General features: G+C 44.0%; 1 protein-coding gene across 1 annotated transcript; it reads right to left on the bottom strand.

Moving 5' to 3' along the window:
- Window positions 1–2,531: 2,531 nt before the first annotated feature.
- Window positions 2,532–6,247, bottom strand: klf4 (Kruppel like factor 4). The gene is made up of 5 exons (XM_068574727.1): window positions 5,932–6,247; window positions 5,684–5,795; window positions 4,235–5,105; window positions 3,335–3,505; window positions 2,532–2,899 (listed from the first exon to the last, which is right to left on the bottom strand). Exons 1-5 carry the CDS (start codon window positions 5,934–5,936, stop codon window positions 2,724–2,726), a joined length of 1,335 nt encoding a protein of 444 aa, XP_068430828.1. The 5' UTR covers window positions 5,937–6,247; the 3' UTR covers window positions 2,532–2,723.
- Between the last annotated feature and the right edge of the window lie 13,716 nt (window positions 6,248–19,963).

The following is a 19,963-nucleotide window of genomic DNA, read 5'->3' as shown; positions in this document are numbered from 1 at the left end:
TGTGTATGTGGTTATTTTTCTCAGCTGCATGTATAGCAACAGGATTACTGGCTGTGTGTGAAGGCGTTTGCACATGTATATGCTTTACATACACATGCTGGGGTTTAGTGGAAATTACTTATAATTGTTACATATAAATAAAGTTCTGCCATGTTTACAGGGAGTCACTTAAAAAATCTGAAGCGTAACGATCACCTTTGTGTGTAGTTAATTATGTGTACAGGTATTTAATGATATAATATGATCCCGTTTCTAATTTAATGGCAAGTCTGCCCTTTTTTTTTTTTTAATAGAAAATCAAGTATCAGACCCCCAACAAATGTACGACAATAAGTACGACTGACATGTTGCAATGAACCAGGAATGTGAGGTAATTTACTTTACAAAGAGCCAAGTTACTATTAGACAGTGTACAGACAATACTTAATGTCACGGTGTCATTGTATCTCAGGCTTGTTAGAGAATTCATTTTAAAAGCCTAGAAAGGGGCCACATGATGCACAATTTTGGAATAACAGCTGAATGGAAAGTACCCTGAGTTGACCTGTAGGGGGCAACAGAGACCACAACATATTTACAAAAGAAACACTGAGCTCTATTTAGCGTGAAGATGGTATCAGATAATAAATACATCTTTACATTAAGAGTCAAAGTAATGCAACAGTTATACCTCTTTTAGAAGGCAACTTCAAATACATATTTGGTTTCTGTTGCTTTATGAATTTAAAGACATGTTTTGTGTAGTGCTATGTTGCCATACTGTACAGTAGAATTATAAGGACATACAAATAATATATTTTTTTTTATGAATAAATAACTGATCTTTTGTCGATCAAGCACTCACAGCATAGATTTATTTTAAAACACTTTTCAATTATAAGTGCCATCTTATTTCTTCAATGATTCACCTTTTAATATAATATATAAAATGCAATCATGTCCTTTGTGTTTTGGAATATCACTATATTTACTGCAAATAAGATTTTTTTCGATAACATACATTAAAACATATGCAGTTATTACAGTGCTGACATCACCTGCTGAAAATCTGTACATATTTTTCTTTTTTATTTCCTATTTTGGCTGGAAGAGTGTAGGATTTTCTCTCATGAAATGTTGTTTTTTGACTTTGTTGACAGCTCATCTGTGTCGATGATGTCACAGAACTATCTCAATAGCTGGTAGATAGCAATACTCAAAGTGTGGCTAAGCTATTCTCAATTATGAATTAAATGTTAATGCAATCAGTTCAAATAGATTGTGGGATTCCTTTCAATGTTGTGTCGCTCACTCAGTTGTTGCGTGAACAGAATATTGTCGAGTAACTTTTCTTTGTGAGTAAATGCACGGAGCTGGATACATGCTGCCGGGACGTACCAGGACACTATCTCACTGTGGCATCGTTATGGGTTTTATTCCCATCGGGCACCAGAGAGCTTCTGCACAGAGCGGCAGTCGGGTTCGGTGTCACCTTTGATTGTCGGCCAGTAACTCGGTCGTTCCTTCTCTTTCTTCCCACTGACAGGTGGAAAGAGAACCCCATGAAAACAGGACATTGTATGAGTGCTTTAAAAAAAAAAAAATGTTTTTAACGCGACATTGTGTTACTTTGCCTGCGGCGATGTGGCGATTGTCACAGGGGGATATTGTGTGTGAGGTATTGCTGCCATTTAAATGCTTCTCCATTACACTACCGGGGAAATCTCTGATGTGTTCAATGAGATCACGATGTCGATGGGGTAGAGTATCAAGGCCCTCGCAGTTTTCTTATTTCAAATACATTTTTATTTTATGATAGTGTAAAATACAAAACAATAACAAAGCATTTTTATTTACAAATGTACAAAATTCAAGATTATATTACATATTTTGGCTATAAACAAAAAAAATCTTTGTTCAGAGTTACTCATTCAATACAAAAATATGAATGTCTCATATAAATTATTGCACTTTGCGACTGCAGTGCATTAAAGATTGCCATCACCGTTTTTAAAGTGAAGTGTTCCCCTGATTTAAGTCAGATTGTGAAAGAGGGGTTTCCAAGAAACGCACAAACAACATATGGCACTTTTTCATAGTCTTCACCCTTTTGTATAATGTCCGTAATCTTTGGTACCTTTTCTTTAATAAAAAAAAAAAAAACCTTCTTCAGAGTCACTGAGCACCGTTCTGTATAAATTAACATTGTACCTGACATTAATGGCATTGCAGGTGAAATGTGTATATAAATATAGATGTATTTATTAATACAGTATGTTGAACAGTGTGTAGTTGATAACAGAGCCTATATCGGCATGTTGCTGGTCTAAGGCCTCTGGAGATGTCAGTCTGTTGCTCCTGGTTTCCCTGACAGAAAAGCATTTCCAGTTAAAAGCTGTTGGCACCTGGTCCTCCAAGTTTTGTCACTTAAATAAGACAAATTCCAGTTTGGTCCCTTTCATAAAAGTCTATCACCCTGAACTGAGAGCTCCTTTCAAGTCGCCTGCTCAATGTGCGAAGACGGGATCAGTCTTGAGAGAAATTCTAGGCTCTTGAGGGAATAACGCTGTTTTTATTTTTTTGCCGTGAACGCCACAGCTTGTCTTGTTGCTTGAGAACGGCTTGAAGGCAAATCATGGTTTTAGAAAGTGTAGGTCACAAGTTTGTTCAGGGTTTTGGCTAACGTGTTTTTCTCTTGCTTTTTTCTTTTTTCTTTTTCTGGAGCCTTCATCCATCACAAAGTCTCATAAGTGTCTCTTCATGTGGAGCGCAAGGTGGTCTGACCTTGAGAAGGCCCGGTCACATTTCAGACACTGAAATGGCCGGTGGCCCGTGTGTTTCCTGTAGTGGCGTGTGAGCTCGTCCGAACGTGCAAACTTCCAACCGCAGCCCTCCCAGTCGCAGTGGTAAGGCTTCTCCCCTTTGATGGAAACACAATACACACATGGAGCAGTTAGTGCCGGCCCCCGAGGTTAAACCGGCCCAACCTTCTCCACCTGGAGGAGAAAAGAGGTCCGTCCTGTCCTACAGCTAGTGTATAAACACCAAGCTAATCTGCCTGGGGTTTGTATTTGAACAGGGATCAGTATAAACCTGTGTCACCACACCTGTCGAGCAAGTCCCCTTCACCATCCCCCACCCGTCTAACCCCATCACGACTCAATCATTTACTGCTTGTTTTTGGATAATAACCTGTAATTACCTATTAACAATGAAAACTGTACGACACTAATGTGTTGAACCGTTCATTTAAAACCCCAGTATGTGCTTCTTCATGAGAGTCGAACCTGCGCGTGCCGCCATGCAATGGTAACCGGATATAAATGACCAAAACATCGTAAAGATAGCAGCTTACCCGTGTGCGTGCGGTGATGTGCCTTGAGGTGGGAGCTCTTTGTGTACGTTTTCCCACAGCCGACGTAGTCGCACATGTGCGTGGCGACTCTCTTTCTCGGCCAGGAGCGCCGACCACGTTTGAGCTTCGGTTCCTCCGGCAGGCAGTCCCCGCTTGAGATCATGAGGGGATCTGTGGGGTCAGAAGATTGTGGTCACCTTCATGTTTTCACAGAACATGTTCAGTGTATAAATGCATCGGACATAACACAGGTCAAAGGTCACAGGTCACAGGTCATGTACTTAGCTTGCGGAGCAGATCATATTGTAAAGAGAGCACTGAATCCCTTCAGATGCATAACACACACACACACACACACACACACACACACAGCAGGAGCTGCAGAATTCAATCATTTTTTTGTCTCAACGTTAAGCAAAAGAAAACATCAGGTGTCTTCACACAAACCTTTTTCATTTTTTTACTTTGAAAAACAGCCACATTTCAAAATAACTTCAGAGTATTATTGTGTAAAACGTTAACAGAAAGGGCCACGTCGGGTGGATAATGACTACTAATGGATGAAAACACCAAAATAACTTTAGCTAAACATATGGTAATGTCTTGTGTCTTCTTTGGCTGCGTTAGAGAACGTTATGATGAAAAGAAGGGCTGCCAGAGGCAATGGGCTGTAGGTTTCACTCCTTTTGATCAGCTGCTTTAGGGGTATAATTAAATCCCTCAAGGTTGTATGAGATGCATTTAAATATGCTCCACAGACTTGATATTCCTGTTGTCTCCTCCATGCCGTGTTTCGTTTTTTCCCCCCTCCCACACTGCATTCAGTAGCCACAAAAGAGTATAATAAATGACATGAAGTAGGCTGAATTGTGAGAAAAAGAAAGAGAGCTGTGCTCTAACCTTGGTACTGCAGGGAGGTCGTCTGAGGGAAGGAGCTGTAGCCCTGTGGGGAGCCATGGTGGTAACCCTGGGGAGGTAGAGGGATCTGAGAGTGGGGGTGTCCCAAAACCGGGTGTTCCCGGCTCAGAGGATGGTCTGGGGAGAGGGAAGAGGATGAGGATATCCTGCTGCCCGTCAAGGATCTCCCTCCGCCAGGGAAGCCATGTAGCTCCAACTGGCACGGGCGCTGCTGCTGACTCCCTCTGCCCTGCGAGTTCACGCCCGCCAGGTGTAGGTCCATGGGCTGCGAGATGGTGCAGGCACTCTGGTTCTCCTGCTTGATCCGGGGGCAGGTAAAGGACGGCGAGGAACACGGCGGAGTCGGGTCCGGCACGGCGGTAACGCTGATCTTGCTCACGTTCACGCCGTGGCTGTATTCTCCCATGTCCATCGTTGTCTTGACCACGAACTTGCCGTGGAGGCTGGTGGCGTTGAGGTATGCCGGGTCCAGCTCCGGTCTCATGAGTTCTGCCACAAAGCCTCCAGAGGGCGAGACGTCACTGATGTCTGGAATGGTATAGAGGAGCTCACTGGCGGTTCCCTGAGGGGAGGGGAGAGGGTAGGATGAGGAGAAAGAGCTCGGGGAAGGAGACAAGGTCTGGGCAGAGCTGCCCGCCATGGCCTCCTCCTCCTGCTGCTGCTGCTGCTGCTGCTGCTGCAGGATTGAGTTCGACAGAATGAAGTCGTAGTCCAAGTCCAGGTCCGGCGCTGTCTCTTTCTTGAACATGCTGGGGCTTGTTGTGCTGGTGGCAGTGGGCTGGTCTAGGTCAGCGCAGCTACTTCCGGTTGGCACACTGGATTTCTTAAGAAGGGACAACTCCTCCTTCCATCTCTACAGGAAAGTTACAGAGGCGTTAATGGCTGTCTTCACATAGGTCGCTTGTTTGTGTCATGTTACCGTTTAAAAAACCTCGCTTTGAATTTGGGATGACATCGGATACAAATACAAAGTCAGTGCTTCGAGGTGGAAAGAGGAGGGACTGTTTTGACAGCTCGGCTACAGAGCTCTCAGTCTGGTGCAGCAAGTGTCCTTGACACCGAGCACTTCCTAGAATACAGATTATTCTCACTGGCAAAGGCATTGCACTGGAAACCACTGGCGGTGGGATAAGAAAAGAAACACTTCCAGGCTCAGACTGCCATCAGAAGATTATTCCATCAATGTATATAACCTATTAGACAACCCATTCCCATGTGCAGCCTCACCGTCTCCATTCAAACAGGGTGCACGCCCCAGCACAGCATATAGCGTCAAGCCCCGCCGGTGCCCGTGATAATAACACGGGACAACACCGTAAATAAACCGCACAGGTTACACATTTCCCCACACAGATGAGCTGTCGCCCATATGGCTATTTTTGACATGTGTGTATGTGGATATATCAGGAAGAGAATATACGGGCTACTCACTAAATTGCCATTTCCAATGGATTTGCTCTTGACAGTGGGGCCGGTGGCGAACGTGGATATGGAGGGAAGAAGAGTCCCACCTAAAGCCATCTCGACGTCATTTGGAGGTTGCCTGAAATTAAACAGAAAAAGGTGGTAAATCCACGCGTAGTGATCCTGCAGCTGGTTATAGTCCACGGGGTGGGTGTGCATCAGCAAAAAATAAAATAAAAAATAAAAAAAAACCGTTGTGAAAAGTTCGTCCACACCTCATCAATGAGAATCGGGTGTGCGGGCTCCTGTCGGCGGCTCTCCGGTGTCACCGCGCTGGGTTCAAGGTCCCCGGGTGGAAAGTTTCTGCTCCGCGTCGCGCGCCTACACTGCGTCCCGGTACATGCTGCCGCTGGTGGGCGAGGCCGGGGAGGAAGCAGCCGGACAGTTTTTTTTGAGTTTTAATTTCGGTTAAGACGGAGCGGCGACGTCTACGGGGGAACCCCTCTCGCGAGTTGCCATGCGAGGACCGGCAGCCTGAACTGAGGAAACCGCGAAGTGAGGTATCCTTAAATCCCCGGGACGGCTGGACACGCCTTCGTTGCCCGGCAACAAGCTTAAGGAAAACATTTTGCGCGAGGGAGGGAGCACGTGGGGGTGGCTGGCGCGAGCGGGGAAGCGCGAGAGGGAGAAGGAGGGAGGGCGAGGGAGGGAGGGAGGGAGAGAGAGAGAGAGAGAGAGAGAGAGAGAGAGAGAGAGAGAGAGAGAGAGAGAGAGAGAGAGAACGAGGGAGAAAGAGGGAGAGAGAGAGAGAGGAAAAGAGGAGAGAGAGAGAGAGAGAGAGAGAGAGAGAGAGAGAGAGAGAGAGAGAGAGAGAGAGAGAAAGGAGGGGAGGGAGAGAGAGAGAGAGAGAGAGAGAAAGAGAGCGGGAGAGAGAGAGAGAAAGAGAGAAAGGAGGGGAGGAGAGAGAGAGAGAGAGAGAGAGAGAGAGAGAGAGAGAGAGAGAGAGAGAGAGAGAGAGAGAGAGGTTTGTTTGTATTCATAGCAACAGTACCTTTCATTGCTGCTGTTATCCATGAGAAATGTGGGCATATTTTAGGAGAAGCTATTACCTGGATGAAAAGTACCTGGCTCGCTGGCAACTTGGCAAAACCCATTTATTATTAATCATATTTTTTAATAAATACATTTTAAAAAGTAACACTTTGATGATTATCTGTTTTTGATGATTATCTGTTTTTGATGATTATCCACTTGTTTGTGTGCAGGTGATAACAGATGAGTGGAAATATTTCACCACAACTTAAAGGCGGTTATGCAAAGCATTGTATTTACCACTGGATTGCAGTGGGAGTCAACCCACACACCATGCATGCACACACTTGATTAGTATGGTAATATTATTTTACTAAAGTATTACTATCGTTATATTCATACACTATGTGTTACTTTTACAAGTAGGGATTAGCAGAATTAGCAAAATAAGACGTATAGACACTGTGAAAGCATACATTATGCACAGTCGAAACACTTTATTTTCTTTATGAAAAATGTTTGACTCATGAGATTTATAGGGAATATATGTAGGTATAATCTGAATCATAATCCATACCGTGGCTGCTGTGTGTTAACATGTTCCTTTTGTTTCTTGACACAGGTGTGTGAGGCAACAATGTTGTAGAGAGCAAACCTAATAAAGCCTTTATTAAACCGTATGTATTGGCCCCAAAAAAAAGTCAAATATGAAAGATTGAATTTTACATTTCAGTGTCGAATCTGTATGAGAAGCGAAAATAAATAATAACACACCTTACCTGGGAAAAGGTAAACGCCGAGACCTGTTGCGTGTTGAGTTTGAAGAGGGTTCAGACGCTGTTTGCTCAGAGGCTAGCGAGCTAACACAAACCTCTCTCTCCAACATAATTAGACACATTGACTCAAGAGTTCAGTGCGAGAGCAAACAAAGCGCCTGCCACTGATCCTGCTGCATCAGGATCTTGTCCGTTAGCCATGTCAACAAACTGGCCTTCGTGTCGTCATTTCAACGAGACCATTACCGTCACTGTGTGTTGGTGTCTTCATTCAGTTTACATTGCGTGAATGCACGCTTCTTTGTCCGGCAAACCTTAAAATGGTGGGAAAAAAATAAAGACAACAATGGAACTTTGTCAATAGAAAGTGTATCCTGTCGTGCGGCGCTTTATCAATTGTTGCTCTCTAACCAAACAGTACGTGTGCGTCGTCTTCGACCGGCTCCTTCAATTGTGCGGTTAGAGGTGGTCGGCTTTAACCCGACAATGTTTGAACTGCACTCGCTCTTGCAGGCACAATGGCAGCCATGTCATTACAGCCATATTCTTTATGGTGGGAGATGAATGGTCTTGAAAACAATCCTGCAAACAAAAAAAGGGGCGCTTTGCGTCGCAATAATGTCAGAGAGATGAGGAATGGAGAGTAGAAATAAAGGAAGAGAGGATGACATCATTGTGACCTTGTTTTTTGACACAATGAAGTCATGGTAATTTAGTAACTCAACCAAACCCCTGTGTGGGATATGTTAAAGCAGCACTTACAGTATGGACTGAAAGAGTATAAAAGCTGCAATACCAAGCCCATAATGCATCATGTCAAGTGTTCCACAGTTCCAGATATTGACACTATATTTACGCCAATGGTGACATAACTGCAAGAATAGGATGTGGAGCGATTGAGGTAATGTACGTTGCATACTGTTGCATTGTAACGCGATATTTTAAAGGTCACATTTTCCTCCGTTCATCAGCGTGGGTCACATGTGGATCTCATGACACCTACTCGCAGACGCACCTTCACAATGATTAACATTTTAAAAATGTTGCGTGCATGTGTCGTGCAGCTGACAATCTGCGCTTAAGCTAATATTAAAAATGGAGATCAAGGGCAGCCGATGATCCAGTCACACAGGTTTGAAAAGTGATATGATGTAAAGTATTCAGCGACTCAGCTGCACGGCTCTGGAGCGTTTTGGCTTGTCCTGCTGTTGTTGTGTATGTGACTGACGTGCTTTCCACTGGTGTCCCTCAGTGAAGTTCCCCCTCTTGGACAGCACCCAAGTGAATATGAGTACCAGCGGATCAGGAATCCAGATATTGAGGTTTCCAGCGCTCTCTTCCAGATGCTGTTCAGTAATTAAAAAATAGCTTTCATTCTTTTCTTAACTCTTAAAAGCTGAGTCAAGCTTTTTTGGATTATCTGCGCTGCACTTCCCTCAACTCCGCCTCCCATTAACTGTAATGCAATTATGTATGGAGGAACTTTGTGTCGGTGTAGAGGTAAAGAACCGGAGAACAGCTTGGCAACAAGGAACCGACTGCAGGCCTCTTTGTGACAGGATGTCCCTCTGGTTTAGTTCTACCTGTTCTCAGTTTGAAGACTTCACTACTAAAACTATTTGCAATTAATTCAATCCGTCTAACGTCTCCTTTCGCCTTTATATTAACACCTATCTGTTCAAAACTCAAACACTCATATTCAGGCATTCCAGTCATAATGAACACCCTGCTGTTGATTAGATATTCCTTCGATTTTCCTTATGAATTTCCACTAAAATAATACATATTTAAAAAAAGATATGACATAAACATCGATTAAAAATCCCCAAAGCCCGTAGTGACAGACACCTTCAAAGTGTTCGTTTTGTCTGACAAACAGCCCCAAACCCAGAAGATAAGCAATTCCAACTGAGATACCAAACAGAAAAATCAATAAACGGGCATATTTATTAAAACTGGAAGGAGTGCATACTTGACATTTTCGTTTTTTAGAAAAAATGAATTCCTAATCAAAATAGTACATTTTCCATCTATTGACGAATCGAGTCCTTCACTTCTACATCGTGTTAGGATTTCTGATTTGTTTAATTTCGCAGTCATTCACAATCATTCATGATAATCCCAATGCGGTGTAATCTAAAGACACCGGATGCGTTCAGGCCCAGTGTTGAGTTTCACACCGTTTTCAGGCCCAAAGGCTTCACCACACCTGCGACTGTGGTCCAGACATCCACCAGCAAGCGGAGCCTTGTATATAAATCCCCACAGTGAAAACAAAGTGGTTTATGACAAAATAGTTCTGTATTTGTTTTCCAGAGGGCTCCGATGCGGACAGACGGGGCTGGTTGACGGTTCTTCCGTGTGTTGGTATGCATGTAAGGATGAGGTCTGTACACTGGGGGCTGTTTGTTTGGACGATCCCAGCCAAGAGCCTCCATAGCTGGACAGAGCTGCGGTCAGGCTGGGATGCAACCGACCAACACTGAGCTTTCATCACATGGCGTAATCCAGCGGTGGGCTTCCACAGGCATTGGAAAATGTGGTTGAGGTATACGGGGTGGTGGTCGCGGTCATGTCGCAGGGCTTAAAATGGAATAAGAAGAGGAAGCAGAGAGCGGGGAGCAACAGACGGAGGAGGAAGAGAGCTCCTGCCGGGCGGCAGGCTGTCCAGCCTTTGCCTGCCCTGGGATTCCTCCGCAGCCTTAAATATGCCAGTTATTTTTAACCAGCGACGTAACAGAGCCCAGCGCCGCCCCCCTCTGCTACAATATTTCCTTTCTGTCAGTAGGGGAAATGGATGGGAGCCACACTTCCTGGTCACATGCTGCAGCTCCCAGAGACAGGGGAAGTGGGGAAGAGTGGACGGAGGGGAGGAGAGGGAGCTTTTGGTTGGCTGCCTCATACCCACACCGGCCCACATGTTCAGCGAGCGCCGCCTTTCTCCAAAGCCGACACCCCCCTTCCCCATCCTCCCACCCGCCTCAGCTGGCCAAGATGAGGCCGTCTGTTTTAATCTGATGCTCCGACGTCAGAAGCAAAGACCAGAGCAAGAGATTGGCGTTCGTGAGCTCAGGAGGAAATGAGAGTGCGGGTATGGCACATCGGCAGACAGATGGGTGGGAGGAAAGGACCTGTGACGTCAGAGCAGGGACCCGCCAGGATTAGAAGCCTCTAAAAAGAAAAAGGCCTGTGACTGAGCTGCCAGAGTTGGAGAAAATGTGTTTCTCTGTCTGTCTGACATTGGAGAATCAGGGACTTCCCATGAGCTCACCTTGTTGACATATAGAGAGAACTTGGACTGGTTCACCTCTCAATCTGCACCAACCTCAGCAGCTAAATTAGTACCAGCCTCACGTCAGAGGCTGTAATGTTTGACTGATTGCTTCACGTCCACAGTGGACACATTAAATGCACACACAACCATTGGATGTGTGTCTAACTCACAAACAACATGATGTCGCTGCTATCTATTCAGCTTTACTTAAACATTAAAACTTCAACGTCTCTATGCGTTACTGATAACTGAGAACGCTTTGCAGCTGAATACTTACAATGTAAAAGTTCAACTAAATTATGATTGAAACAGGAGGATTCACATTTAGGGATGTTGCAGATCTTTGAGCCTTATGATGAAATAAAGTGCAACTCAAAGAAAACACTCAAGGGAAACGTCTGAATCCGTGTGATGTCAAACAGGAAAATAGTGCTTTTGTGAAAGTAATAACACATTTATTTTGACTACCTCGACTTTAGTTTGGAAATTGATTGGAAATTCTGGTAATGTAGTATTTATTTAAATGTATAAACTGAGCACTAACTTACTAAAGCCCTCAATCAGACTTTTGTGCTTTATTTTTGTTTTTGTTTTTAAGTGACTTGAGCAGTCTGCATAACCAAGGCAGTGTCCTTAATGAAAGAGATACTGTGTGTATCATCTGTCCACAGGGTGCTCGACCACATACTGTAAACATGGAAAAGAACTTCTCTCCTGCGGTACTTTAATCACATTTACAAATGCCGCCTCAAAAGTGGGTCATCTAAGGTTGAATATCAGTCAGAAGCATCTGTCGCCTATAAATGAGATCTGGCGAGCAGCTCTTTGATGCCAGTTTTCAAAGTTTTGACGCAATAGGAGACAATTACCTGCGATCCAAGGAGGCAAAGTCACCTGCAACCAACAGTGCAGGTGCAAAATGATCCAATTAAAACAACACAGACGGGTGTTGGATGTTTTACAGTACATTGTTCTGTTCTGTTTCACTAATCAGGGACCTAATAGGACTTACATCTTTAGTCACGTTAGCAATAAAGTGATTTATTTTAAAATGTCCCCCCCCCCTCTTTGAAACTATGGCTTATAAAGTCTGTTCCAGAAGAACATGAGCTACAGAACAATCTAATTTAACTCAAACTGTTTCAGTCACGCTTGTACCATAAAAGCTAAAAGTGTAGACTGTCAGTAACCCAAGACCACATCTTTACAATGTTAGAGAGGTTCCTATAGAAACATATAAGTATGAACGTTTTTCCCTGTATGAGTATCAGACCTCTGCTGCACAGCAATTACTGCAATCACCAGCAGTCTTGAACCTTTCAGAGCGCTCTGGCATCGATTCAGAAGCAGCCAGAGGGTCGTCTGTGCTCTCAATGCGCTGCCGTTAAACCTTGGCTGTCACATTTTCACAACACTTGATTTAATCTTTATGTTCGTGAGACGCATTGCAACTCGAGATGCATGCGTTGATAAAGTCTCGGTTCAGTGACACAGACATGTAGCCGAGAGTTTGTGATTTACAGCTCTTCGAGCTTGCGTAACATTTGGAATTGTATGCGTCTGTAATGTGAATTTCAAAGCACTCAAACAGTTTTTAGGGGAAGTCAAAATACTTTAAATGGACAGATTTTACAGTTAAAACTACCAAATGGCCTACGCATGATCTCCAGACTGGCTGGGCATCATTGAGTGGAGGTCTGCAGAAAAGACTCATTAAAATATGCCAAAAATTCATGTGGTAATTGTTGTCAGATTTCAGGGTAGTAGGCCTCTGCGTTCCTGAGAAGGTGTGGACTCTCCTGTTTTCCCACTGGGAGCGGTTGGGAATGTGTGACCTTTTCCAGGGATCGCCGTTTTTCAAGTCCTGGATCGACTCTGTGGAAACATGCCCGCCGCAATCAGACATTTTTCAATGACACTTCTTATTATTCTGGATATCGGCGCCTATAGACGCTGCAGGATGATCCATGGTTAGTAGGATAGAAGAGACGGTCTGGTTGGGAAACCCCCGCCGCTTGCACCAGGGAACTCCTATTAAATACGCTTTTGCAATAAGAGAGGAGGAACAATAAATGTCAGCCCTGTTTCTGCAAACCTCCCTACGGTATGAACTTAAATATATTCAGGCAAAGACGAGTTAGATGGCTTTGGAATAGTTCAATACAAGCTGAATGTTGTGAAGGACTAAGAGGGAAACTTTTGTCAGAGCAGTTCAAAGCTGGAACCAACTTTTTATTCTTCTTTAATACAATTAGTCTCCCTTCATCAGTGCATTCTTTGTGTGTGTGTGTGTGTGTACCCCGAGAAATAGGCCAACAACTTTCAAGGCAACATTTTTAAGCCAAGTGTCCATATCAAATCAGAAATGGCTCATTGTGGAATCAAACTACAAATCATTTCAGACGCAGAGTCCACGCTGGAAAGAACAATACTTGACAGGCCCAATTTAAGTGATAGCTTCTCCAGTCTGACGTTTTATTGACATCATGCTGAGTCTAATTGAGTAGGGGGGTTTCAGTAACTCAAACCAGATGGGCCACCAGCTCAAGAACTAACAACCCCCCTTCATCCACCCTCTCTCTCTCTCTCTCTCTCTCTCTCTCTCTCTCTCTCTGTCTCTCTCGCGCACACACAGACTCGTCACACACGGACAGACGGACACATCACGCACGCACGGACACGTCGCGGACGGACGGACGGCCGCGTCTCTCAGCCATTTTAGCTCAATAAAATATTTAACTATGAAATGCCATAAAACAGACCTATTTGGTCAGATTTATATTTATTGTACAAATCTGATACCATGCCATTTATCATAAAGTTACTTAAAGCTGGCAGTGCACGGTAAAAGCATTATCTTTGTATGTTGAGCTCCATGGAGATTATACAGAATTTTCTTTTTTGGATATACTAATAACTCTGCTTAACAGCAACAGTTCAGCTTTTTGGAAAATGTGCTTATTGCTTTTATGTGAATAGTTGGTTGAAAAGAGTGATACCACCCTCATTCTAGGCTAAATATGTAGCTGGAGCCAGTTAGCTTAGCTGCTAAATGGCTGTTAAAGACAGCTAGCCTGGCAGGGCGACACAATCCACCAATCAGCACGTCTAAAGCTCACCAATTAAGTTAGAATTAAGTGTGAAAACAAGCTTTTAAATAGCTTAGTAGTGAGCTTTACAGGGCTGGATGGCTGGTTTATGATCCTTGAACAGAGCCAGTCTAGTTTACAGTCTTCATGCTAAGCTAACGAACCGACTGCTGACTCAGGCTGCATATTTAGTGTCCACTTCTATCAGCAAATAAACACATTTCACCAAACGTTGAGCTATCCTTTTCTAGCGTTCAGTGAAATTCCAATGCAGAGCATTAACATGACACACACATGCGTGAGCGTACGCACACTCTTCATTAGACACATGGATTTAATGACTCTGAAAAGGAAACGGCCGTTAGAAGTGAACTAAATTAGTAGGTTCACATGGATTTCTTTAGAAACAAAATGGGAAATTTGCCACATCAGCACAGCACTTTTCATTTGCAGACATTTTTGAAAAGACATCAGAGACTTTATGATTTCATATCAACTGCGATCAATAGTTCATAGTTAATGACATTCATGACGCAGCTTGTAGGCTATGGTACTGTAATCAAATCGTTTTCTCTCTCTCTCTCTTTCTCTCTCTCTTTCTCTCTCTCTCTCTCTCTCTCTCTCTCTCTCTCTCTCTCTCTCTCTCTCTCTCTCTCTTTCTCTCTTTCTCTCTCTCTCTCTCTCTCTCTCTCTCTCTCTCTCTGCCCCTCAAGCCTGAGAAGTTTTTCCAGAATTAAATTAAGATTCTCCTGGCAAAACCTTTCACATAAATGCCCATAAACATGACAAAGGCATGGTAATGGTTAAAGCTCGGCCAGTGGAAATACATGTAAGTCTGTTGAAACACTGAATAGTGTGCCTGCCCACACATTTTATGTATTATATTCTTTGGTGGGAAACAGTTGTTGTGTAAAGAAATGTGTGAAAATGGCCTAGAAGAGAAGTAGAAAGAATTTAATGTGTCTTAAGTGTATTGGAAACGTTCAAAAAAGCATCAATCTGACCACTGGAACTGATGCAACTCGATCCTGGTCCCATCAGCTGGCTAATTGCTTTCAGATACTGCCACAGGAAGACTGTTGTACGTGCACGATAGTGGTAGATACAGCCTATTCAGCTCTAACAAATATTTACCAACGTCAACTCCTATCAAGGTCTCTCTTTGAGGGATGGACAAATCATTTACTAAACCACAAATTGATTTGCTGTAACTTATGTCAGTTTGCATTCCCTCTCCGGTTTTCTATTTGCATGCAAAGGCCAATTTACTCATTGTGACTCGATGTTTGTCTGTTAAGTTGTGTATTTGCTGTTGGAGGAGATTGTGAGCTGTAATTGTTGCAGATCATGCAGAGGCACTCATTCAACAGTTTTTTTTTTTTTTTTGCAGAGCACAGTAGATCTTCATAAATCCACTTAAGATCCAACCAGATGAGGATCTGGTGCCAAGAAAGACAGGTAATCAGACGCCATTGTTGCTCTTTTTCCTGTGTGAACACGCCGAATTGGAACGTGGGGAAGATGCCAGTTTTTGTTGGAGGAATTACTTCTTGTACAATTATTTTTTAAATGCTTTCATCAGTTGACAGTTATAAAAATAATATGGATAATTATCTTGAAACGTATCAAACTTTTCTCTCACTTTATTATGACATAAATGTTTTGTGAGCTTTTTCCAACGGTACCTCAAGCCACAGGACGTTTTTTAAGAGTACCATGTGACTCAGGCGGCGGTCATGTTTCTAACTATGTGACCTCGCCGCCCCGCGTTGGTTTATAGACCTTACAGCTAGTGTGGATGCTCTCCAGCTTGTTGACGGTGTGAGAGTGTGTGTGTGTGTGTGTGTGTGTGGACTTGTTCCACTGCCCCACAATGCCAAGCTACAGTATGTATGCCCGCTCACATACGTGGCAGACGTGAGCGAGCTGCAAGGAAAATGTGATGCTGGATACTGAAACGTCGCCACACTATGGAACATCACACAAAGCCATGCAAACACCATGTAAAGCGTATGCGTGCACACACTCATGCACACCTCTGAATGCTGAGGGGAAAACACAACCTTTTGTGTGTCTTGGAGGCTCCGGCACCAGTGTCACCACATTCACATATAGCAAGAAGAAGTCATTAAGCTATTTAAAGCACACCCATGTTCACAATGAAGGGCTCATTCACTTGGCCTTGTTTTAGTGTTTTCTTGTTAAATAAGTAAGGAGCCTTCCTGCACAGAGCAAACAAGTGCATGACTCCCCAGTGCAGAGGAGAACAATGCACAGTGTGTGTCTGCTGCGACTGAAGTGTCATCAGGACTAAATGTTGGCGTTATGGTGCTCACACATATGCGCTATAAGCGTCCTCATTTCCACGTTCTGGATATGCATGTGCGGGTCTGGAAGAGACATCTGAATAGAGACGCAGTGTGTTGAATAGAAAATTATAGTTAGTTTCCCTCCTGTGTGTCACAGACCTGGGAACCACCGCAGGGACGACATGAAGCTATTTTTGGAGCAGCTCATCGCTGGTTCCCATCTGGGTTGAAGAGGACTCAGGACGCCCCGCAGGATTTTAAACAAACTAATCAATAAAAAAATGTCTCACGCAAGATGTTTTGCAAATATTTGTGGTCATTCAAAAAGTTAATAAAACATATACAGTTCATGAAAACTCTCCTGAGGCGGTTCTCAGGCTAAACGCTAATAACAGTATGCTAATATACTCATAATGGCAAGGATAATTGATTATAATGACAAGTTAAACAATTTGAGACACATTAGAAGATCACCAACGTAACTTCAGTTAATCCCGCAGGAGCCATGAGCCTGACTAAATGTCATGGTGATCCCACTAATTGTTATTTGATAGTCAATGGTCGATACTTCAGGCTGACAAAGTGCCACTAGCCGCGCAGCTGGCTTGATTTAAAAAGTTGTACGGGCAAGAAACACAACGAAAATGGCTTTTAACAAACCTCCAGCTCAGCTGAACCCATTTGGAAGAGAGAACATTTGTCAACCGTCCATTGTAAACATCCAACTCCGTTTACGGGCCAACTTCCTGCTTCAACTGACCGACAACACAATGTGACACAGCAACTCACTTAGTTATGTGCGCTCTCAAGCTTTAGGGTGCCTTAACGGATTATTGCCAACAGCTGATGTGCACGCCCTTGTGTTGTACCTTTAATAAAGCGGTTTGGATTCACATCATTTGGTTCGGCTGCCGGCTCGTCCAGGAGCTGATGCTCGAGCAGTGTGTTGCCTCTGAAGTTATTGTGTAGCTGTAGAACAGCATGCCAGGTCTCAGGTATTACGTTAACGAGTACAAAGTTGTACCAAGGTCAAAAATACAAACACCCCTTTAATGTAAAAGTACACTATATATACACTATATTAAGATTTCATCTCGTCAAAATACTATATTCATTTCACTTTTTCTTTTTCTTGGTTCATCCTCCTGTGTTCTTCATACAGTTCAGTAATGTGCACACATACCCGGCAGCGACATATCCACCATGCCTCGCGTTCCACAACAAAGAATCCAGATTGTACAACTGTCTGTCAAACCAGTTTTTTTTTTCTCCTCACTATTTTAATAAAGTTGCAGGAGGAGGGATGACCCTCCCCTCCCCGTGACTCATTGGATGTGTGCGTAAGCAGCCGCTGCAGACCTGAGAGTACTATTCCATTACTCTCCCCATTCGCATTGTCTTCATCGTCCTCGTCATCGCTGTCGGCTCGCTCTGCCAGGTTGCCGGTGTGAATGACTGATCTGAATGGAGACCGTGCATTGCCATGGAAATGTCCCGATTTATTTTCAACAGATTTATGGAAATGGGCATCGAAAGAGTAGAGAAGGCAGCAGAAAAATATGAAGAGGAAAGAGGGATGTGGAAAAAGGAGACGGTGGAAGTGTGGTGTGAACGAAGCGGCAGAACGGCGAGCAGCAGGTGTTGGGGACGTAGTAACACAACTGTGGGTCAATGACAGATCATTGTGGAGGGGTTTTTCCATTGAGCTGAGGGTCTCTGAAGTATTATGTCACTCTTACGGCCCCATTAAGCCGTAATGAGGGTGTTAGCTAAAAGTATAATGTCACAGCGGACACTGCCAGCAATACTATTACACTTGGCTCCACCAGGTCTCGATGCTGTCACCGTATCAGTCTGTCCAAATGACAATCCACAACCTATAGTTCTGGTAATGTCCTGAAAATTTGACGGATCAAAGTGTCAGGACACGTTCGCCGAGCACGAGAAACCACGTCAGATGCCATCGAGAGAGAGAGGGAGAAGTCGAGGAACGAGGCCAGAGAGCAAATAGTCACTTGTGCGTGCTGATGTGGTGTACACACCCTCTGCCCACAGATAGCAGCAGCCTTTTATCTCAAACTGTACACACACTGGCTCAGTCACTGTGACGGGACAGATACATAACAGCACGGCGCGGTGGGAAAAAACGCTGACGAAGCATCTTCGGTGAATACGGAAAATATCAAGAGTTGATGATATGGTGGAGTTGTAACATGTGATGGACGTTGCTTGAATCTTTTTCCACATTATTCACGCGTACTCCAGCGCCTGCGGGGCTTCTCTCATTGCACCATGGGTGTTGAAGTGATTTTAGTTATTTGCTCACACATTACTGAAATCTTTTTTTTTCTGAGCTGCTTCATTTTTAGAATGTCTATAAAAATGAATTTATACGCATGGAAATATGGCAAATAAAAGGGCCCAAGCAAACCTTATAAAACCCCTCCACTCGTACTTTAAACCTGTACACTAAAATACGTAGATGGTGAATGGATTGACCACTTGTCATTCCTTACCTAAACGCCGCGATAGCTTTTACTGCCATAAAGTCTCTTATTCAGCTCCATTTAAAAGGCCTGAGCCACAAAATGTGAGAAACAGAGACAGTTTGTGTTGCTGATGGGAGCAATTTGATGCTTATCACCATTTCTGTGCGCCACCTGGTCTCCAGTCCACGTCGGAGACCGTCCACAACACAACATGTTGTAGTTTTCGCGGTAGGAAATAAAGTGGACCGCAGAACGCTGGCTTCATCTCACAGTTTATCAGATGAGGCCGCAGACGCGGCGACAAAATGCACCTGAAGAGCTTCTCAAAGAGACCTTTTGTGACTTTGTCCCCCTCCCCCGCCCGCCGCCTCTCTTTCTAAACAAAACTAATAACTGTGCTCAGAGCCTGGGTCCATTTCTAAAACACACACCAGCATATAATTACTGGCAGCTAATTGGCTAGCGCGGCGTTACGGTACAGAGGCAGCGGGCTCATTTGAAAAACATTTCCTGTTTTGAGTTCACCGATGCTTTGATTGATAAGCACAAAGACAGAGTTTTATGTCGTCAGAGATTGCAGGCGCCGATCCAAAAGCGGAGAGGTTCTGTAATGAAGGGAGGGTTGTGGGACGGTGTCACGATGTAATAGTTGCTCATAGAGGGCCTGTTGAAGTGAGACTTCATCTCAATTCAAAATGGCACGAGATGATTGAGCTTTCTGCGGGAGGCAGTTGGGTTCAATGTGCTTGAAAGGAACTCCTTTCTGCGATGTGTCGTCCACCACATATGAAGGCTGAAGCGCTTGTACCCGTCCCAAAGGACCACACTTGAAGGCGGAGCGAAAATCCTGCCGAGAACTTTGTATTTTCTGTCTGTTTAATGTTATCTCAACGCAAAGAAGAACACAAACAAGTATTATGCTGCACACAGACTGAGTGACGGAAATAACAAACAAAAGCTAAAGAGTCGAGCAGCATCAGCAGCAAAGAAGCACAAAGCAGCCGGAGGAAAACTAAATACAAAAGTAATGAGGATTCAACTTCTGGCGACATCGATAAATGTGAAAAATTGTATCGCAATCCATCAAATATTTGTCCTGATTATTCCCCGCACAAACAAAGACGTCAAAGTCCTCGTGGCACTTGAGGAAAAGTCATTCAGGCTCAACGTTGTGGATATCTTATCTTTGCACACCTCGAACTGCGTGGAGTGGGTGTGCTGGTTCCATTGTTGGTTTTATTTCACGAATCAGACGCAGCCCCCGAGGTGTGTCGAGAGGTACGCTTGAATCATATCGATAGCACGGCGAGCATACGTGCACTTGTCAAGGATCTACTG

The sequence above is a fragment of the Clinocottus analis genome, unplaced genomic scaffold (assembly GCF_023055335.1).
Source record: "Clinocottus analis isolate CAN_PGR_092001 unplaced genomic scaffold, fCliAna1.0.p SCAF_13, whole genome shotgun sequence".
In the NCBI taxonomy this organism is placed as follows: Eukaryota; Metazoa; Chordata; class Actinopteri; order Perciformes; family Cottidae; genus Clinocottus; species Clinocottus analis.
This window is presented reverse-complemented; position numbering and strand designations above follow the sequence as displayed.

Coding starts and splice junctions, on each gene's coding strand:
- klf4 (XM_068574727.1), bottom strand. Junction 5,106..5,683: donor CCATTGGAAATGGCAATTTA/GTGAGTAGCCCG, acceptor ACTTTCCTGTAG/AGATGGAAGGAGGAGTTGTC. Junction 3,506..4,234: donor GACCTCCCTGCAGTACCAAG/GTTAGAGCACAG, acceptor CTGACCCCACAG/ATCCCCTCATGATCTCAAGC.